The sequence below is a fragment of the Chiloscyllium plagiosum genome, unplaced genomic scaffold (genome assembly GCF_037043375.1).
Source record: "Chiloscyllium plagiosum isolate Xiang-an unplaced genomic scaffold, Cpla_swu_hap1 HiC_scaffold_18, whole genome shotgun sequence".
NCBI lineage: Eukaryota > Metazoa > Chordata > Chondrichthyes > Orectolobiformes > Hemiscylliidae > Chiloscyllium > Chiloscyllium plagiosum.
The window spans coordinates 78,731,586-78,745,203 of record NW_028270156.1 but is presented as its reverse complement, the minus strand read 5'-3'; the positions used below and the strand labels follow the sequence as shown (position 1 = coordinate 78,745,203).

General features: G+C 41.7%; 1 protein-coding gene across 2 annotated transcripts in view; it reads right to left on the bottom strand.

Moving 5' to 3' along the window:
• The window catches only part of slc39a13 (solute carrier family 39 member 13), a 63,110-nt gene that overhangs the window by 14,271 nt on the left and 35,221 nt on the right, over positions 1 to 13,618 (bottom strand). For both annotated transcript variants that reach the window (XM_087996819.1, XM_087996820.1), the window contains exons 4-7: positions 12,264 to 12,385; positions 7,556 to 7,741; positions 7,378 to 7,467; positions 4,986 to 5,036 (exon numbers count right to left, since the gene is read on the bottom strand). In XM_087996819.1, the coding sequence (XP_087852945.1) occupies positions 4,986 to 5,036; positions 7,378 to 7,467; positions 7,556 to 7,741; positions 12,264 to 12,385 (449 nt within the window). The remainder of the gene's footprint in view (positions 1 to 4,985; positions 5,037 to 7,377; positions 7,468 to 7,555; positions 7,742 to 12,263; positions 12,386 to 13,618) is intronic.

The window sequence follows — 13,618 nt, the reverse complement described above, 5'->3', positions numbered from 1 at the left end:
ATTTAAAGCCTGGATGGGTATATGAAGAGGAAGAGGACGGGTATATGAAGAGGAAGGGTTTGGAGGTATATGAGCCGGATGCTGGCAGGTGAGACTAGATTGGGTTGGATATCTGGTTGGCATGGACAGGTTGGACGGAAGGGTCTGTTTCCTTGCTGTATCTGCTGAATAGGTGGTAGCTGCTAAAAGGTTTCCTTGTCCATGTCTGGTTAAATGTCATAAAACATCGCGGACTCAGAAGTCTCTGTTGAGGACTCAGGACAATTCCCTTCTCACTGTATGCCATTGCAACACCACCTATGGTGGGTGCGTCCTTCTGGTAGGACAGAGTATTCCGAGCAATAGTGATTGCCTGAAAGGTCTGATTATAAAAGCGAGCTTGAAGGGAACTTTTGCTAGAGATTAATAAGTAACAGTGGTGGACCTGAAAGGTATTTATGGCAAGAACCCAGCAAAAGACAGTGTCAGGCAGCTTGCAAAAAAATCTAAGACAGATGTCAGCATAAGTGACAAAACTATTTAAACAAATAGAGACATTTCAGTCATCCGAAGTGCACAAAATGTTCCACTCCAGAATGTAACTCATGAACTGGACAACCAATCTTACAGGAGGTATTGGCAGGTACAGTGTCTTGAGCTCCGGGTGTCAGAGTTTGAGCAGTAGCTGGTATCACTATGGTGCATCCATGAGGCTGAGCGCTTGGTAGATAGCAGGTTTCTGAATGTGATCAGCCTGTATCTTAAGTGTATGCTTCAGAAAGAAAGTATGTAGCATAGACAGGTAGTATAGCATTTTCTTGACTGCATCTCGCATCAGCCAGTATTCAGTCCAGAATACTGGAGTGTGATCTTACATCTGGTGAATGCAGACTGAGCCAAGACCACGGGACCATGGATGGATCAGCTTTCAGTTGGTCGGTTGAAGGATACAGATTAGCAAATCAATATAATAGTTAGGGCTCAGAACAGAACTGTGGCCATAGACATGAATTCAAGATAGTACATTATCTTACAAAAAAAACTGGAAATCAGAAACAAAAACAGAAATTGCTGGAAAAATCCGGCAAGTTTGGCAGCATCTATGGAGAAAAATCAGAGTTAATGTTTCGGGTCCAGTGACCCTTCTTCAGAACTGATGGTAGCTACAAAAAGATTGATATTTATGTAGAAGATGGAGGTAAACAACAAGTGGAGGTACAGCTCAAAGAGAGGGGAGAACAGTTGGACAGACAAAGGAGTGGTTAAAGATCGGTCTGGGGGAATGAATATCTGCTAATTGGGGGAGCTGTTAGTAGCTGACAATAGGTTGAGTGATAGCAGCTCATGTGATGTCAAAGCCTGGTGTATGGGGGTGGGAGTAAACATGGCCTCAAACCCTAAAATTGTTGAACTCAATATGAAATCCAGAAGGCTACAGAATTCCATACGTAAAATGAGATGTGACCTATCTCCCACAGTTTGGTCCCCAACCCCTTTCTTCCCTCCCACAAGAGCAATAGGGTCCCCCCCTTGTCCTCACCCACCATTCCACTAGCATCCACATCTGCAGAATCATTAACTGTGATTTCTGACACCTCGAGCAGGATGCTACCACCAGAAATATATTATCGCCCCCCCTCCCTTGTCAGCCTTCTACAGGGACCATTCCCTCCAGGACACCCTGGTCCACTCCTCCTTCACTCCCAACAAGTCCCCACACCCACCACGACACTTCCCCCTGCAACTGCAGAAGGTGTAACAGCTGCCCTGTTACTTCCTCTGTCCTCACCATCCAAGGCCTAAACACACCTTCCAAGTGAAGCAGCACATTACCAGCACTTCACTCAATCTAGTCTCTTGTATTCGCTGTTCACAACACGTTCTCTTTTAGATTGGGGAAATGATGCGTAAATTGAGTGACCTATTAGTGAGTTTTGAGAAGATTTGTAGCTCAGGTTGAGGTTCTGGATGTAGGTTTGCTCGCAAAGCTGGAAGGTTTGGTTTCAGATGTTTCCACACTAGCTAACGTCATCAGTGAGCCTCCAGGTGAAATGCTAGTGGTATGGGCCAGTTTTTATTTGTGTGTTTCGGTTTCCTTGTGTTGGTGACGTCATTTTCTGTTCTTTTTCTCAGGGGGTGGTAAATGGGATTCAAATCAATGTGTTTGTTGATAGAGTTCCAGTTGGAATGCCATGCTTCTAGGAATTCTCACGCATGTCTCTGTTTGGCTTGTCCTAGGATGGATGTGTTGTCCCAGTCAAAGTGGTGTCCTTCCTCATCTGTATGACATGAGCATCAGCGAGCCACAAAAAGACATGACCCACTCTCACTAGTATCTTTACATATAGATGAGGAAGGACACCACTTCGACTGGGACAATGCATCCATCCTAGGATGGGTCAACAAACATATTGACTTGGATCCCATTTACCACCCCATGAGAAAAAGAACAGGAAATGACATCACCACAGGAAATGATGTCACCAACCCAAGGAAACCTAAACACACAAATTAAAAGCAGGCCATACCACCAGTGCTTCATTCAGAGGCTCATTAATGATGTTACCTAGTATGGTGACAAAATGTCTGAAACCGAACCTGCCAGCTCAGCGAGCAAATCTACATCCTGAGTGACCCCTGTTTTGTCTGCAAAAAAGACCCTAAGCTTCCAGTTGCCTGCCACTTGAACACACACAATGCTCCCCGGCCAACACCTCTGTCTGAGGCTTGCTGCAGCACTCCAATGAAGTTCAGTGCAACATGGAAGAATAGTACCTCGTTTTCTATTTGGGAACTCTATGGCCTTCTGGATTCAATATAGGGTTCAACAATTTTGGGGCTTGAGGCCATGTCCTTCGTCCCACCCCCACATACCAGTCCTTGGCATTACATGGTCTGCTATCATACACAACGCATTGGCAGCTACTAATAGTCCCCATTTGCAGCTATTCATTTCCCCAAATTGACCTTTAACCAGTCCTTTTGTTTGTCCAACTGTTTTTGTCGCTCCTTGAGCTCTATCTTCACCTTTCGTTTACTCTCCTCTCTCCCGCTATCCCATTTCTGCATAAATACCACCTTTTTCAAACTACCATTTCTGGTAGCTCCGAAGCTAGTTTTGAAGGGTGACTGGACCAGCAAGATTAACTCCGATTTCTCTCTATAGATAGTGCCAGACTTGTCGCGTTTTTCCAAGTTCTGTTTTTGTTTTTGTGTTTGGTATATTACCTTACTATTACCAGATTCAAGGATGTCACTAAGCTACTCCAGAACACTTGGGGAGGGGGGAAAGAAACCAGAGGTCATAGTCATATTGGGAAAAAAAGGATGAGCTTCTGCAAGCAGACTTTAACAAACTAGAGAACATACCGGCAAGCAGGGTTTCAAAGTTATTAATGTCCAGATTATTCCCAGTGTCTAAAAATAGAAGGATAGAGAAGGTGACAGTGTGCCTCAAGAGATGGGGCAGTAGGGAGGATATTGATTGCTGGGAAATACTTAAAACTAGTGTGCAGGTACAGCAGGCAATAAGGAGGGCAAATGGAATTGTAGCACTTATTGCTAAAATAAAAGTGTATAATAGCAGGGAAGTGTTGCAACTGTACAAGGTATTGGTGAGATCGCATGTGGAGTACCTTGTACAGTTTCGGTCCCTTACTCAAGGAAAGGCAATTGAATTGGAGGCAGTTAAGAGAAGGTTTGCTATATTAATTCTTATGAAAGGCTTGCCTTATGAAAAGAGATTGAACAGTTTGGGCCTATTTTTGCTAGTGTAAGAATGGGAGGAGACTTAGAAATACAGAAGATGTGAAAGGGAATTAACAAAGTACACGTAGAGTGGATGTTTCTCTTTATGGGTTAATTTTGAATGAGAGGTTACAGTTTTAAGTTAAGGAATAGCAGATTTCATACAGAGATGAAAAGGAATTACTTCTCTCAAAGGCTCGTGAATCTGTGGAATTAATTACCCTTGCGTAGGGTGGAAGTTTGCACAGTGAATACATTTGAGGAACTAGACAGCTTTTTCGTTAATAATGAGTTAAAAGAGCGGGCAGGAAAGTGGAGTTGAGGCCAAGATGAGATCAGCTATGATCATATCAAATGGCAGAGTGGCTCAAGGGGCTGATTTGCCTATACCAGCTACTAGTTCTCATGTTCTTATTGGGCAAATGCAGGACATTTACAAAAATCATAAAACAATCAGGCAGAGTCAATGTGGATTTATTAAAGGAAACAATGTCAAGTTTATTAGATTTTTTTTGAGGGTGTAAACAGAGTAGATGAAAAGGTTTAGATTTTCAAAAAGCCTTCAAAAAACTGCCATAAAAGGTTACTGCACAAGAGATCATAGTATTGGAGATTATATATTGGCATGGATAGAGTCTAGATAATTGCATCATTTTCAGGTTTATTAACTGTTTTGAGTGGTATGCCACAGTGATTAGTGCTGAGGCCTCAACTCTTCACATCTATGTCAAAGACTTGGATAAATGGACCAATTGTTATGGAAGTGAACTTGTTGATGCTACAACGACAGATAGGAAAGTAAATCACTGATTTAAGGTGATTGAAAAGAGAAGCAGCAATGACCTGAGAAAAAACATTTTTAGGTAGCCAGTGGTTAAGGTCTGAATGCACTGCCTGAAAATGTGGTAAAGGCAGACTTAATCTCTTTCAAAAGAGAAATGGATAAGTGCCAAGAGAAAACAAAATGCAGGAGGAAGGAGAAAGTGTGGGTGAGTGGGGTTAGCGGAGCTGCTCTTACACAGAGCCAGCACAGAGACAAGGGGCTGAGTGGGCTCTGTCTGCAGATTGTATGAATGTGACAAAAGATCACACTTGCTTTACGTTGTGCTATATGGATGACTGCCCTCCTCACTAATCTGCCCGTCCAAAGACCTGGAAAAACAAAGAGTTGGGAAGCAGAAGGTTCCTATATAAGGGAAGTGTACATTTTAAAAATGTTCATAGAAGACAATTATTCGCATAAGTGTCAGCTCACTCACCTCGTGTGGAACTTCATGGAGAAGAATAGCCAGCGTTGTTGTGAGTCCAACCTAGAGGAAAGTATGATTTCACATTAACTATCTCAACAACAGCACTGCTCTGTCTCCAGTAGTTGACTAGGTCAAAATGAGTACCAGGTAATGCAACCGTAGATACTATACTTCCAGTTTTTTTACACTGCTTAAGAATTAACTCCAGCCCAGTGTAGAGATAGCTGAACAGAACCATGACAAAGAAATCATGAAATCAAACAAACTACAATGATTTTTAGAAAAAAAATCTGTCCTTAAACCCAAAAATATTAACTTTCAAGGTTTTCAAAAAATTCCCAATAAAGTCAATTACTTACTAGATCAAACGCACACACACAGCATGTCCTGTTAATTCTCCCACTTTGCTCAGTGCTCAGCCTATTGTACTGTTCTGACAGAGCTCAAGAACAGCATCTCATCTTTCAATTTCGTACTGCCATGTTGAGTCAGCACCCCAATCAGCAACATGACATCCTAAACAATATTTGTGCACAGCAGCTATTGGTAAGGATTTGTTTTCCCCCATTCACCACCTCTAGATCCATTGATTTATTGTTTCTTTGCTTGTCCTGTTGGCACCCAATTTTTCTTTTCACCATCAAACCTTTTGTTATTTAGTCTCACCTATCTCCATACTCTTTCTCCAATGTTTCCTCCTGTGCCTCTGCCAAGGTTGAGGGCTGCCTCTGTTTTCATTTCAAACATGTTACATCTCTAACGTTTTCCAAGTACGACGAAAGGTCATCAATCATGCAACATGAACTGTTTCATTTTTTGCAGGTGCTGCCAGATCTGCAATATTTCTAGCACTTTGTTGAATAAAACAGGACAACCTCATCCTTAAGGACTGAAGTAAAGACCTGAAAGACACTGATCAGTCTTTGTAAGCAAGCATTTTTGCTTGGACCACTGAAGAAGATTGATCATGAAGATGAGTGTGGTACAAACACAAGCGGTCTGTCTACATTTGGAGCACAGATTCTGAAATGAAGCGAAGGGGTCTGTGTTGGGTTCCTATATTGTTTCTAAATAACTTTCTTAGAACAGAACATTATTTCTCCATCACTCCAAAGCAAACTGAGACTGACCTTGAAAGCTCCACAACTGCTACATACAAACATTTCAACATGAAGCAGGACGAAGCAACTCAGTCCCTCAAGCCTGCTCTACCATTCAACAAGATCACGGCTAATCTGACTGCAACCTCAAATCTATATTCCTGCTTATCCAATAACCTTTCATCCTGTTGCTTAACAGAAAAATCCATCCAACTTTGCCTTAAAAATATTTAAAGGTCTCTGCTTCTAACACCTACTCAGGAAGAAAGTTCTAAACACACTCAAAGCCCAGAGAAAAGAAATGACCTCATCTGTTTTAAATGGGTGACCCTTATGTTAAAATGCGACCCCTACTGTAAGGTTATCCCATAACAGGACATATTGTCTCCACATCCACCCCTCAGGAGCTTATATGTTTTAATCAAGTCTCTTCTTCCACATTTCCGAAGATACAAGCTGAGCTCATCCAACTGTTCCATATAAAACAACTGTTTAATCCCAGAGATTAATGTTGTAAACCTTCTCTGAACTGCTTCTCATACATTTACTTCCTTCATTAAATAAAGTGACCCATATATAATCACCAATGATTTTGAAGTGAATGTCAACCCATAATGACTTCCCTCCCTCTGAACAAGAATTTCTAAAGAGTTGAAGTGCAGCTTTGTTGATTTATTTTTTTAAAATCAGATCAATAGGGGCAGTGTGTGCTCAGGGGCCCATGAGTTATTCAGGCAATTCCTAAAGTTCTATGGCCACACACCAAGTATATTGATTCACCGCCAGATTGTGGAAGTTCTAACAAGCAGAAACCAATTGTCCAATTCACCCATTGCCTCTGTGGTCATTGACCTACATTGGCTCAGGATTAAATAGCCCTTTGAATGTAAACCTCTCATCTGTGTTTGTAAAGCAGTTGATGACAATGCTCCCTATACTGCCCCGGTTTACCTCTGTAGCTTCCTCCAGCCACACGATTCTCAGATATTGGCACTCTCCACCTTTAACATAGTCAACGTTAATTGGCAATGACAATTGGAAAGTGTATTTTCATCTGCTAGGCCCTAGACTACCAAATTCCCTCCCTAAACTCTGCCATACATCTTTCCTTTTTTAAGACCCACTCTAAAATATCTGCCAATAATTTACTTGGCTCACCACTTTTTTGTTTGATACACCCCTGTGAATACCTTGGGACATGGCACTACATTAAAGACACTATACAAACACAATTTGTTATTGATACAAAGATTTGCATCTTACCATTCTCTTTGCAAATTATTTCCTTCTGTATTCCTTACCTTTCTGCTGACGAGGAAGCTCCCAGCTACTGCCAGACCATGTGTGAAGTTATCAATACCATTGGCAATAAGGTTCAGGTACCCACTAATCTATAAAACAATGGTCAAGGTCAAATTTTCAAAATTAAAAACAGATTCAAGGAGGGATCAATTGCAACAAACAACAGTGACCTCTTACCTTAATGACTTGAACAGGCTGAGGTGAAACCTTGAGCTGCAGAGTGGAGTTACGGCAGTGGCCATTACTAAGCTGGACACAAGAACCATTACGACGAGTGCTAGCAGAGGGAATGAGTTTTCCATTTTTAAGGTGTTTAATTGCCTTATCTAGACAGACATGTCCATTCTTGGTCTCAAAAGGCTCCTGAGAGGAGAATGACAAAATTTCAGGTGTAAAGAGAATTAGAAGCCCATTTGCTGCCGGAAGTGGGCGCAATTTGTTTTCAAAAGACAAAGAAAGATTTGTATTTATCTAGACTTAGGACATGCCAAAGCAGAAGTATTTGTGAAAAATAATTACTGTTTTAATGCAGGAAAAACAGTCAATTTCACATCGACAAGATCCCACAAACAATTAGATAATGACCAGATAATTTATTTCAGCGGGGTTGATTGAGCAGTAAACACATAACAGAATACTCCACTTAGTCAAACAGAATACTTCACTTATTCAAGATTCGGAGATGCCAGTGTTGGACTGGGGTGTACCGAGTTAAAAATCACACAACACCAGGTTTAATTGGAAGCACACTAGCTTTCGGAGCGACGCTGACAATCACCTGATGAAGGAGCGTCGCTCCGAAAGCTAGTGTGCTTCCAATTAAACCTGTTGGACTATGACCTGGGGTTGTGTGATTTTTCACTTATTCAAGGCAGCCACCTAATCTCCCTGTAGCACCTCACTGATCTTCATGCAAACTACTTGTACGGTTAAGACAGATTTGGGCGGCACGGTGGCACAGTGGTTAGCACTGCTGCCTCACAGCGCCAGAGACCAGGGTTCAATTCCCGACTCAGGCGACTGACTGTGTGGAGTTTGCACATTCTCCCAGTGTCTGCGTGGGTTTCCTCCTGGTGCTCCGGTTTCTTCCCACAGTCACAAAGATGTGCGGGTCAGGTGAATTGGCCATGCTAAATTGCCCGTAGTGTTAGGTTAAAGGGGTAAATGCAGGGGTATGGGTGGGTTGCGCTTCGGCGGGTCGGTGTGGACTTGTTGGGCCAAAGGGCCTGTTTCCACACTGTAAGTAATCTAAAAATTTCTTTTGTGAAATATCAAATCGCATATCACGATGCATCAACTATGCACCCATGAGGAGAAATGGTCATGTACTAAAGAGATTGGAACCTTTCACTGGGTTTGGAGGCAATGTATTTCAAATTCATGTAAATATTGCAAATAGAGGGGTTATAGAACATATTTTGAAATTCTAACATTTGATTTATCTCTGTTGCTTCCTTTTGGGTTTTGAAGGATGCTTGTTAAAGATGTCACTGCAATTCCAGGAGAATCTCACTTTGGTGAAAACAAAAGGCATTGTAATTTACTCTGTAACATTTCAACAGCTGCTTGTTTTGACTCACATCTTAGATCATAAATACCACAAGATAAACAATGTCTCCAGCAAGAATTGCTAGCTTCGCAGCTCAGTCCAACAACACTGCTAAGACCAAATAAATCAGTAGGCAATCAAGTGCAACAAAATGGAAACATATCAAAAGAAATACAGAGAAAAACCAAGCAGCACTGTGGAATAGTCAAAAATGACCCAAGTGAGCTACTTGCGGAAATATTGATCTCATCATGCTCCATTTGTATTGTTCAAAGTACCAGTATAAAAACCAACTTATAGATCAGAATTTCAGATCTGCAAGATGCCAGGTTCCACCTCCAGCATCTGCTGGAACTTGCAGAGTGACAATTTAAATCAAAATCTATGAACAAAGCTAGCCAGGTTCCCAACTACTTATCATGCCTGACCAGCAAATGAAAGCTTTCAGTTCACATACCAATCACAAACATCCTGATTACGGAGATAATTCATTTGATAGACTGTTCATTGCAACTACCTACATTGTAAAACTGCTCTGGACAGTTCAATTTATGATGCACTGGGGGCTCCATGTTCTGAAATTAAGATGAAAATAAGTTTAAGTTGACAAAAGTGAAAGTATATGTTTGACTGATTTGCTTGGGGAGTGCAGGAACACAGTGCTGGGAAAGAGGGATGTTACAATGTAGAATAACTTATCCATGGAATACGTCTAATATTATATGAGAAGGAAAACCGTTAATATTTGAACATGCAGAAGGAACACGACAACAGGAGAAATTAAGGCAGTGGTATTAGTTTTGGTCTGTCCCTGGCAAAGTGACATTATACTGAATATATTCCCTCTATACGTGAAATTCTAAAAGAGCAGAGATCAAAATCAACATGCTTTGTACTAAATAGTCACTGGGATAACACAATGCATACTGGCAGCTGTTGTAGCACTGAATCTTCGCAAGACTCACTGCCTTCAAGAGAAAGGCATATCCATTTTGTTCTTGTACAGTTGGAAAGGCAAGGAAGTGACAGTTTTCTAAAATGATTGACTGGTGAAACTGAAGTTCCTTAACCTGCCTGTGAATCATTAACTTTGGTGTAACTGATTATTTGTCGTGGTGGGATATCATCCTAAGATGAGTCCAGAACAGTTTTACAGTGCTAGTGGTTATAATGAACACATCTACAATTCAGTGGAATTCTCTCAGTTTTCATTTTATTGATGAAAAATGACACTCTTAGTGAAAATGTTTGTCTTGCATTAATAAGGACAACTCACTGGAAATACCAACATAAAGGAAAAATAACATTTATACTGCATGAGAGATGAGTACTGACTTGATTAGCAAAGTGGAGTTCAATCTGGATAAATGCAAGACATGGTATTTTGGCACAACTTACAAGGGTAGGGCTTAGATGAAAAGTGTGGTGCTCTAAAAAAAAAACAGGTCAGGCAGCATCTGGCAAGGAGCAGGAGAGTCAACGTTTTGGGCATGAGCCCTTCATCAGGGCTTATATAATTAATGGTAGGGCCTTGGGTAGAGTTGTAAAACAGATGACACTTCGGGGTTTACGTCACAAATTGACAGGGTGGTTAAAAAGGCATTTGACACGCTTCATTGCTTCGTCCTTTGAGTGAGAGAGTTGGGGAATCATGTTGAGGTTGTACAGGACATTGCAATACTGTGTCCAGTTCTGGGAGAAAGTGAGACCGCAGATACTGGAGATCAGAGTCAAGACGTGTGGTGCTGGAAAGACACAGCCGGTCAGGCAGCATTTGAGAAGCATGAAAGTCAACGTTTCGAACATCCGCTCTTCATCAGCAATTGGCGGGCTGGTAGACAAGGGGCCTGGGGGGAGGTAGCTGGGAACTCGATAGGTAGATGAAGGCAGGGTGATGGTGATAGGCCAGAGAGGAGGGTGGAGCAGATAGGTGGGAAGGGAGATGGACAGTTCAAGAGGGCAATGCTGTGTTTGAGGGTTGGATCTGGGATAAGGTGGGAGCAGGGGAAATGAGGAAACTAGTGAGATCAACATTGATCCCATGTGGGTTTAAGTTCCCAAGGCAGAAGATGAGGCGTTTTTCCTCCAGACATCAGGTGGCTAGAGGTTGGTAGTGGAGGTTGCCAAGGGTTTGCACTCCCCCTTGCACTCTGCCAAGGACATGCAAGTCCTTGACCTCTTCCACTCCCAGATTCTTGCCATCCGAAGCCTAGAGGAAGAACATCTCATCTTCTGCCTTGAGACCCTCCAACCACACAGGATCCATGTGGATTTCACTAGTTTCTTCATTTCCCCTGCCTCCACCATAGCCCAGAATCAACCCTCCCACTCAGCACTGCCCTCTTGAACAACCCTACCTGTCCATCTCCCTTCCCTCCTATCCGCTCTACCTTCCTCTCTGACCTATCACCATCATCCCCACCTTCATCTACCTTTTGCATTCCCAGGTACCCTCCCCCCCCAGCTCCATTCCCCCCTCCCAATTATCTCTCTGCCACCCCTTACACACCCCCTTCCCCATTCCTAATGAACAGCTCATGCTCAAAACGTCAACTCTTCTGATCCTTGGATTCTGCCTAACCAGCTGTGCTTTTCCAGCACCACACTTAACGACTGTGTTCAGTTCTGGCCATCCAGTTAGAGGAAGGATATTATTAAGCTGGAGAGGGTTAAGAAGAGATTTACCAGAATGTTGCTGGGTATGGAAGGTTTGAGTTATAAAGAAAGGCTAGATAGGCTGGTACTTTTTTCACTGAACCGTAGGAGATTAAAAAGCAACCTGATGGAAATTTATAAAATAATGAGGGGTATAGATAGAGCTAATAGTAGTTATCTTTTCCTTAGGATGGGGGATTTCAAGACAAGGGAACATATTTTTAAGGTGAGAGGAGAGAGATTTTAAAAAGACATGAGGGGCAGATATTTTCCACAGAGGGTAGTTCATGTACCCACATTTCCTCACAATTACAACTTTTAAAAGACATTTGAATAAGTGCAGGAATAGGAAGGTTTGGAGGGATATGGGCTGGGAGCAGGCAGGTAGGACTAGTTCAGTTTGGGATTATGTTCGGCATGGACTGGCTGGACCAAAGGATTTGTTTCCATGCTGCTTCCTGCATTCATTGTATAAATCATGGCCTTCATAGATACTATGCAAAGAGGTGAAATGAATGGAGTACAGCCTATCGTGTACATGTATATAGAATACAGAGAAGGCTAATCAATGGTGTTCATGGTAGGCTGTAAAGAATGTGGCTTGGTGGTTTCAAGTCATTATGTCATTCTTGTAAATAGTTACCATGTACTTCTATATTGAGTACTACCAAAATAACTTACTTTGTGGTACTCTTTATCCTCATCTTTATCTGGGAATAATTTCTCCAAAATGAAAAATGCAAGCAATCCAACAATTACCCACAATCCCAACTTCCTCTGCTGTTTACGACTGTGGCTTCCATCTGCACAAATGAAGGGGTTAGAAGAGTAGATTAATAGACTGGCAAAATGGGCCAAACAGCCCCAAGCAACTGCAAGCCTGGAATATGAGGTATGTTCCAATTCTTCAGGTTCAAAATTGTGGCTTTGCGCAATTTGATCTATTTCATGAACATATCTGATTTGACCATCAAGTCTATTTTTTTTTTTAAAAAGATAATACTCATTTTCATGATATGTGTATTGCTGCCACAGCGATTGCCCTTGCCTAGTTAGACAAAGATGATGACATAACTGAATGGTTGCTGAGCCACAGAATGGGTCGGGTGAATCATGTTAGTGTGGGCCTCAAGCCACATCTGAGATGGCAGGTTCCCTTTCCTAAAAGGACAAACCAGTTAGATTCAAGACAACCAACAACTTCAAGGTTATTCCCTTTCTATATACAAATCCTCATACTATAATCAAAGAATCTTGAAGTACAAAGCTAGTGATGCAATCCTATGAATACATGAGCCAACTCATCCCATTCTTTCTCCATGATATTGCAACTTTTGTTTTTTGAAATAATCTTTTGTATCATTGCAGTTTAAATCTTCATTTGCAATCTTTCCTCAGTTCTTTCACCAAATATCATTAGATGGTAACCTCCAATTATCAATGTTGGGAAAATAAATTCTCCATGCCCACATCATCAAAGTTTTTACTAATGTTGAGCACTTCTAATGAATCTATCTTCACTACTCTAAGGAGAGCAAAGATAGCTCATGAATTGTCATGTAAGCCCCTCATTTCTGGTGCTATCCTGACCATTTTTCTCCGAATGCCAGCTAAACTCTTTATAAGTTTTTTTTCATAGGATGTGAGTATTGCTGGCAGCACTTACTGTGCATCCCTACGTGCCTTTTAAACTGGCTTGTTAGATCATTTCAGAGAGCAGCGTCAACGTCAGTGGCCAGACTGAATAAGGATTTTCTTGCTTGAAGGACATTAGTCAACTGGACGGGGTTTTACAACAATTGGCAGTGATCATGCAGTCACCATTTTGATTAATTCCAGATTTTAAAAATTTAATTCAAATTTTCAAATTTAAATTCACGTCACCAGAACATCAGGCTCAGTCTCTGAATTACTAGTCCAGTGACATTACCACTAAGCCACTGCCTCCCTAAGTCTCCAAGCCCTTCCTAAAGTACACTGCCTAAAATCTTTTTTAAAAATGTAGAATCTCTACAGTGTGGAAGTGGGCCATTCAG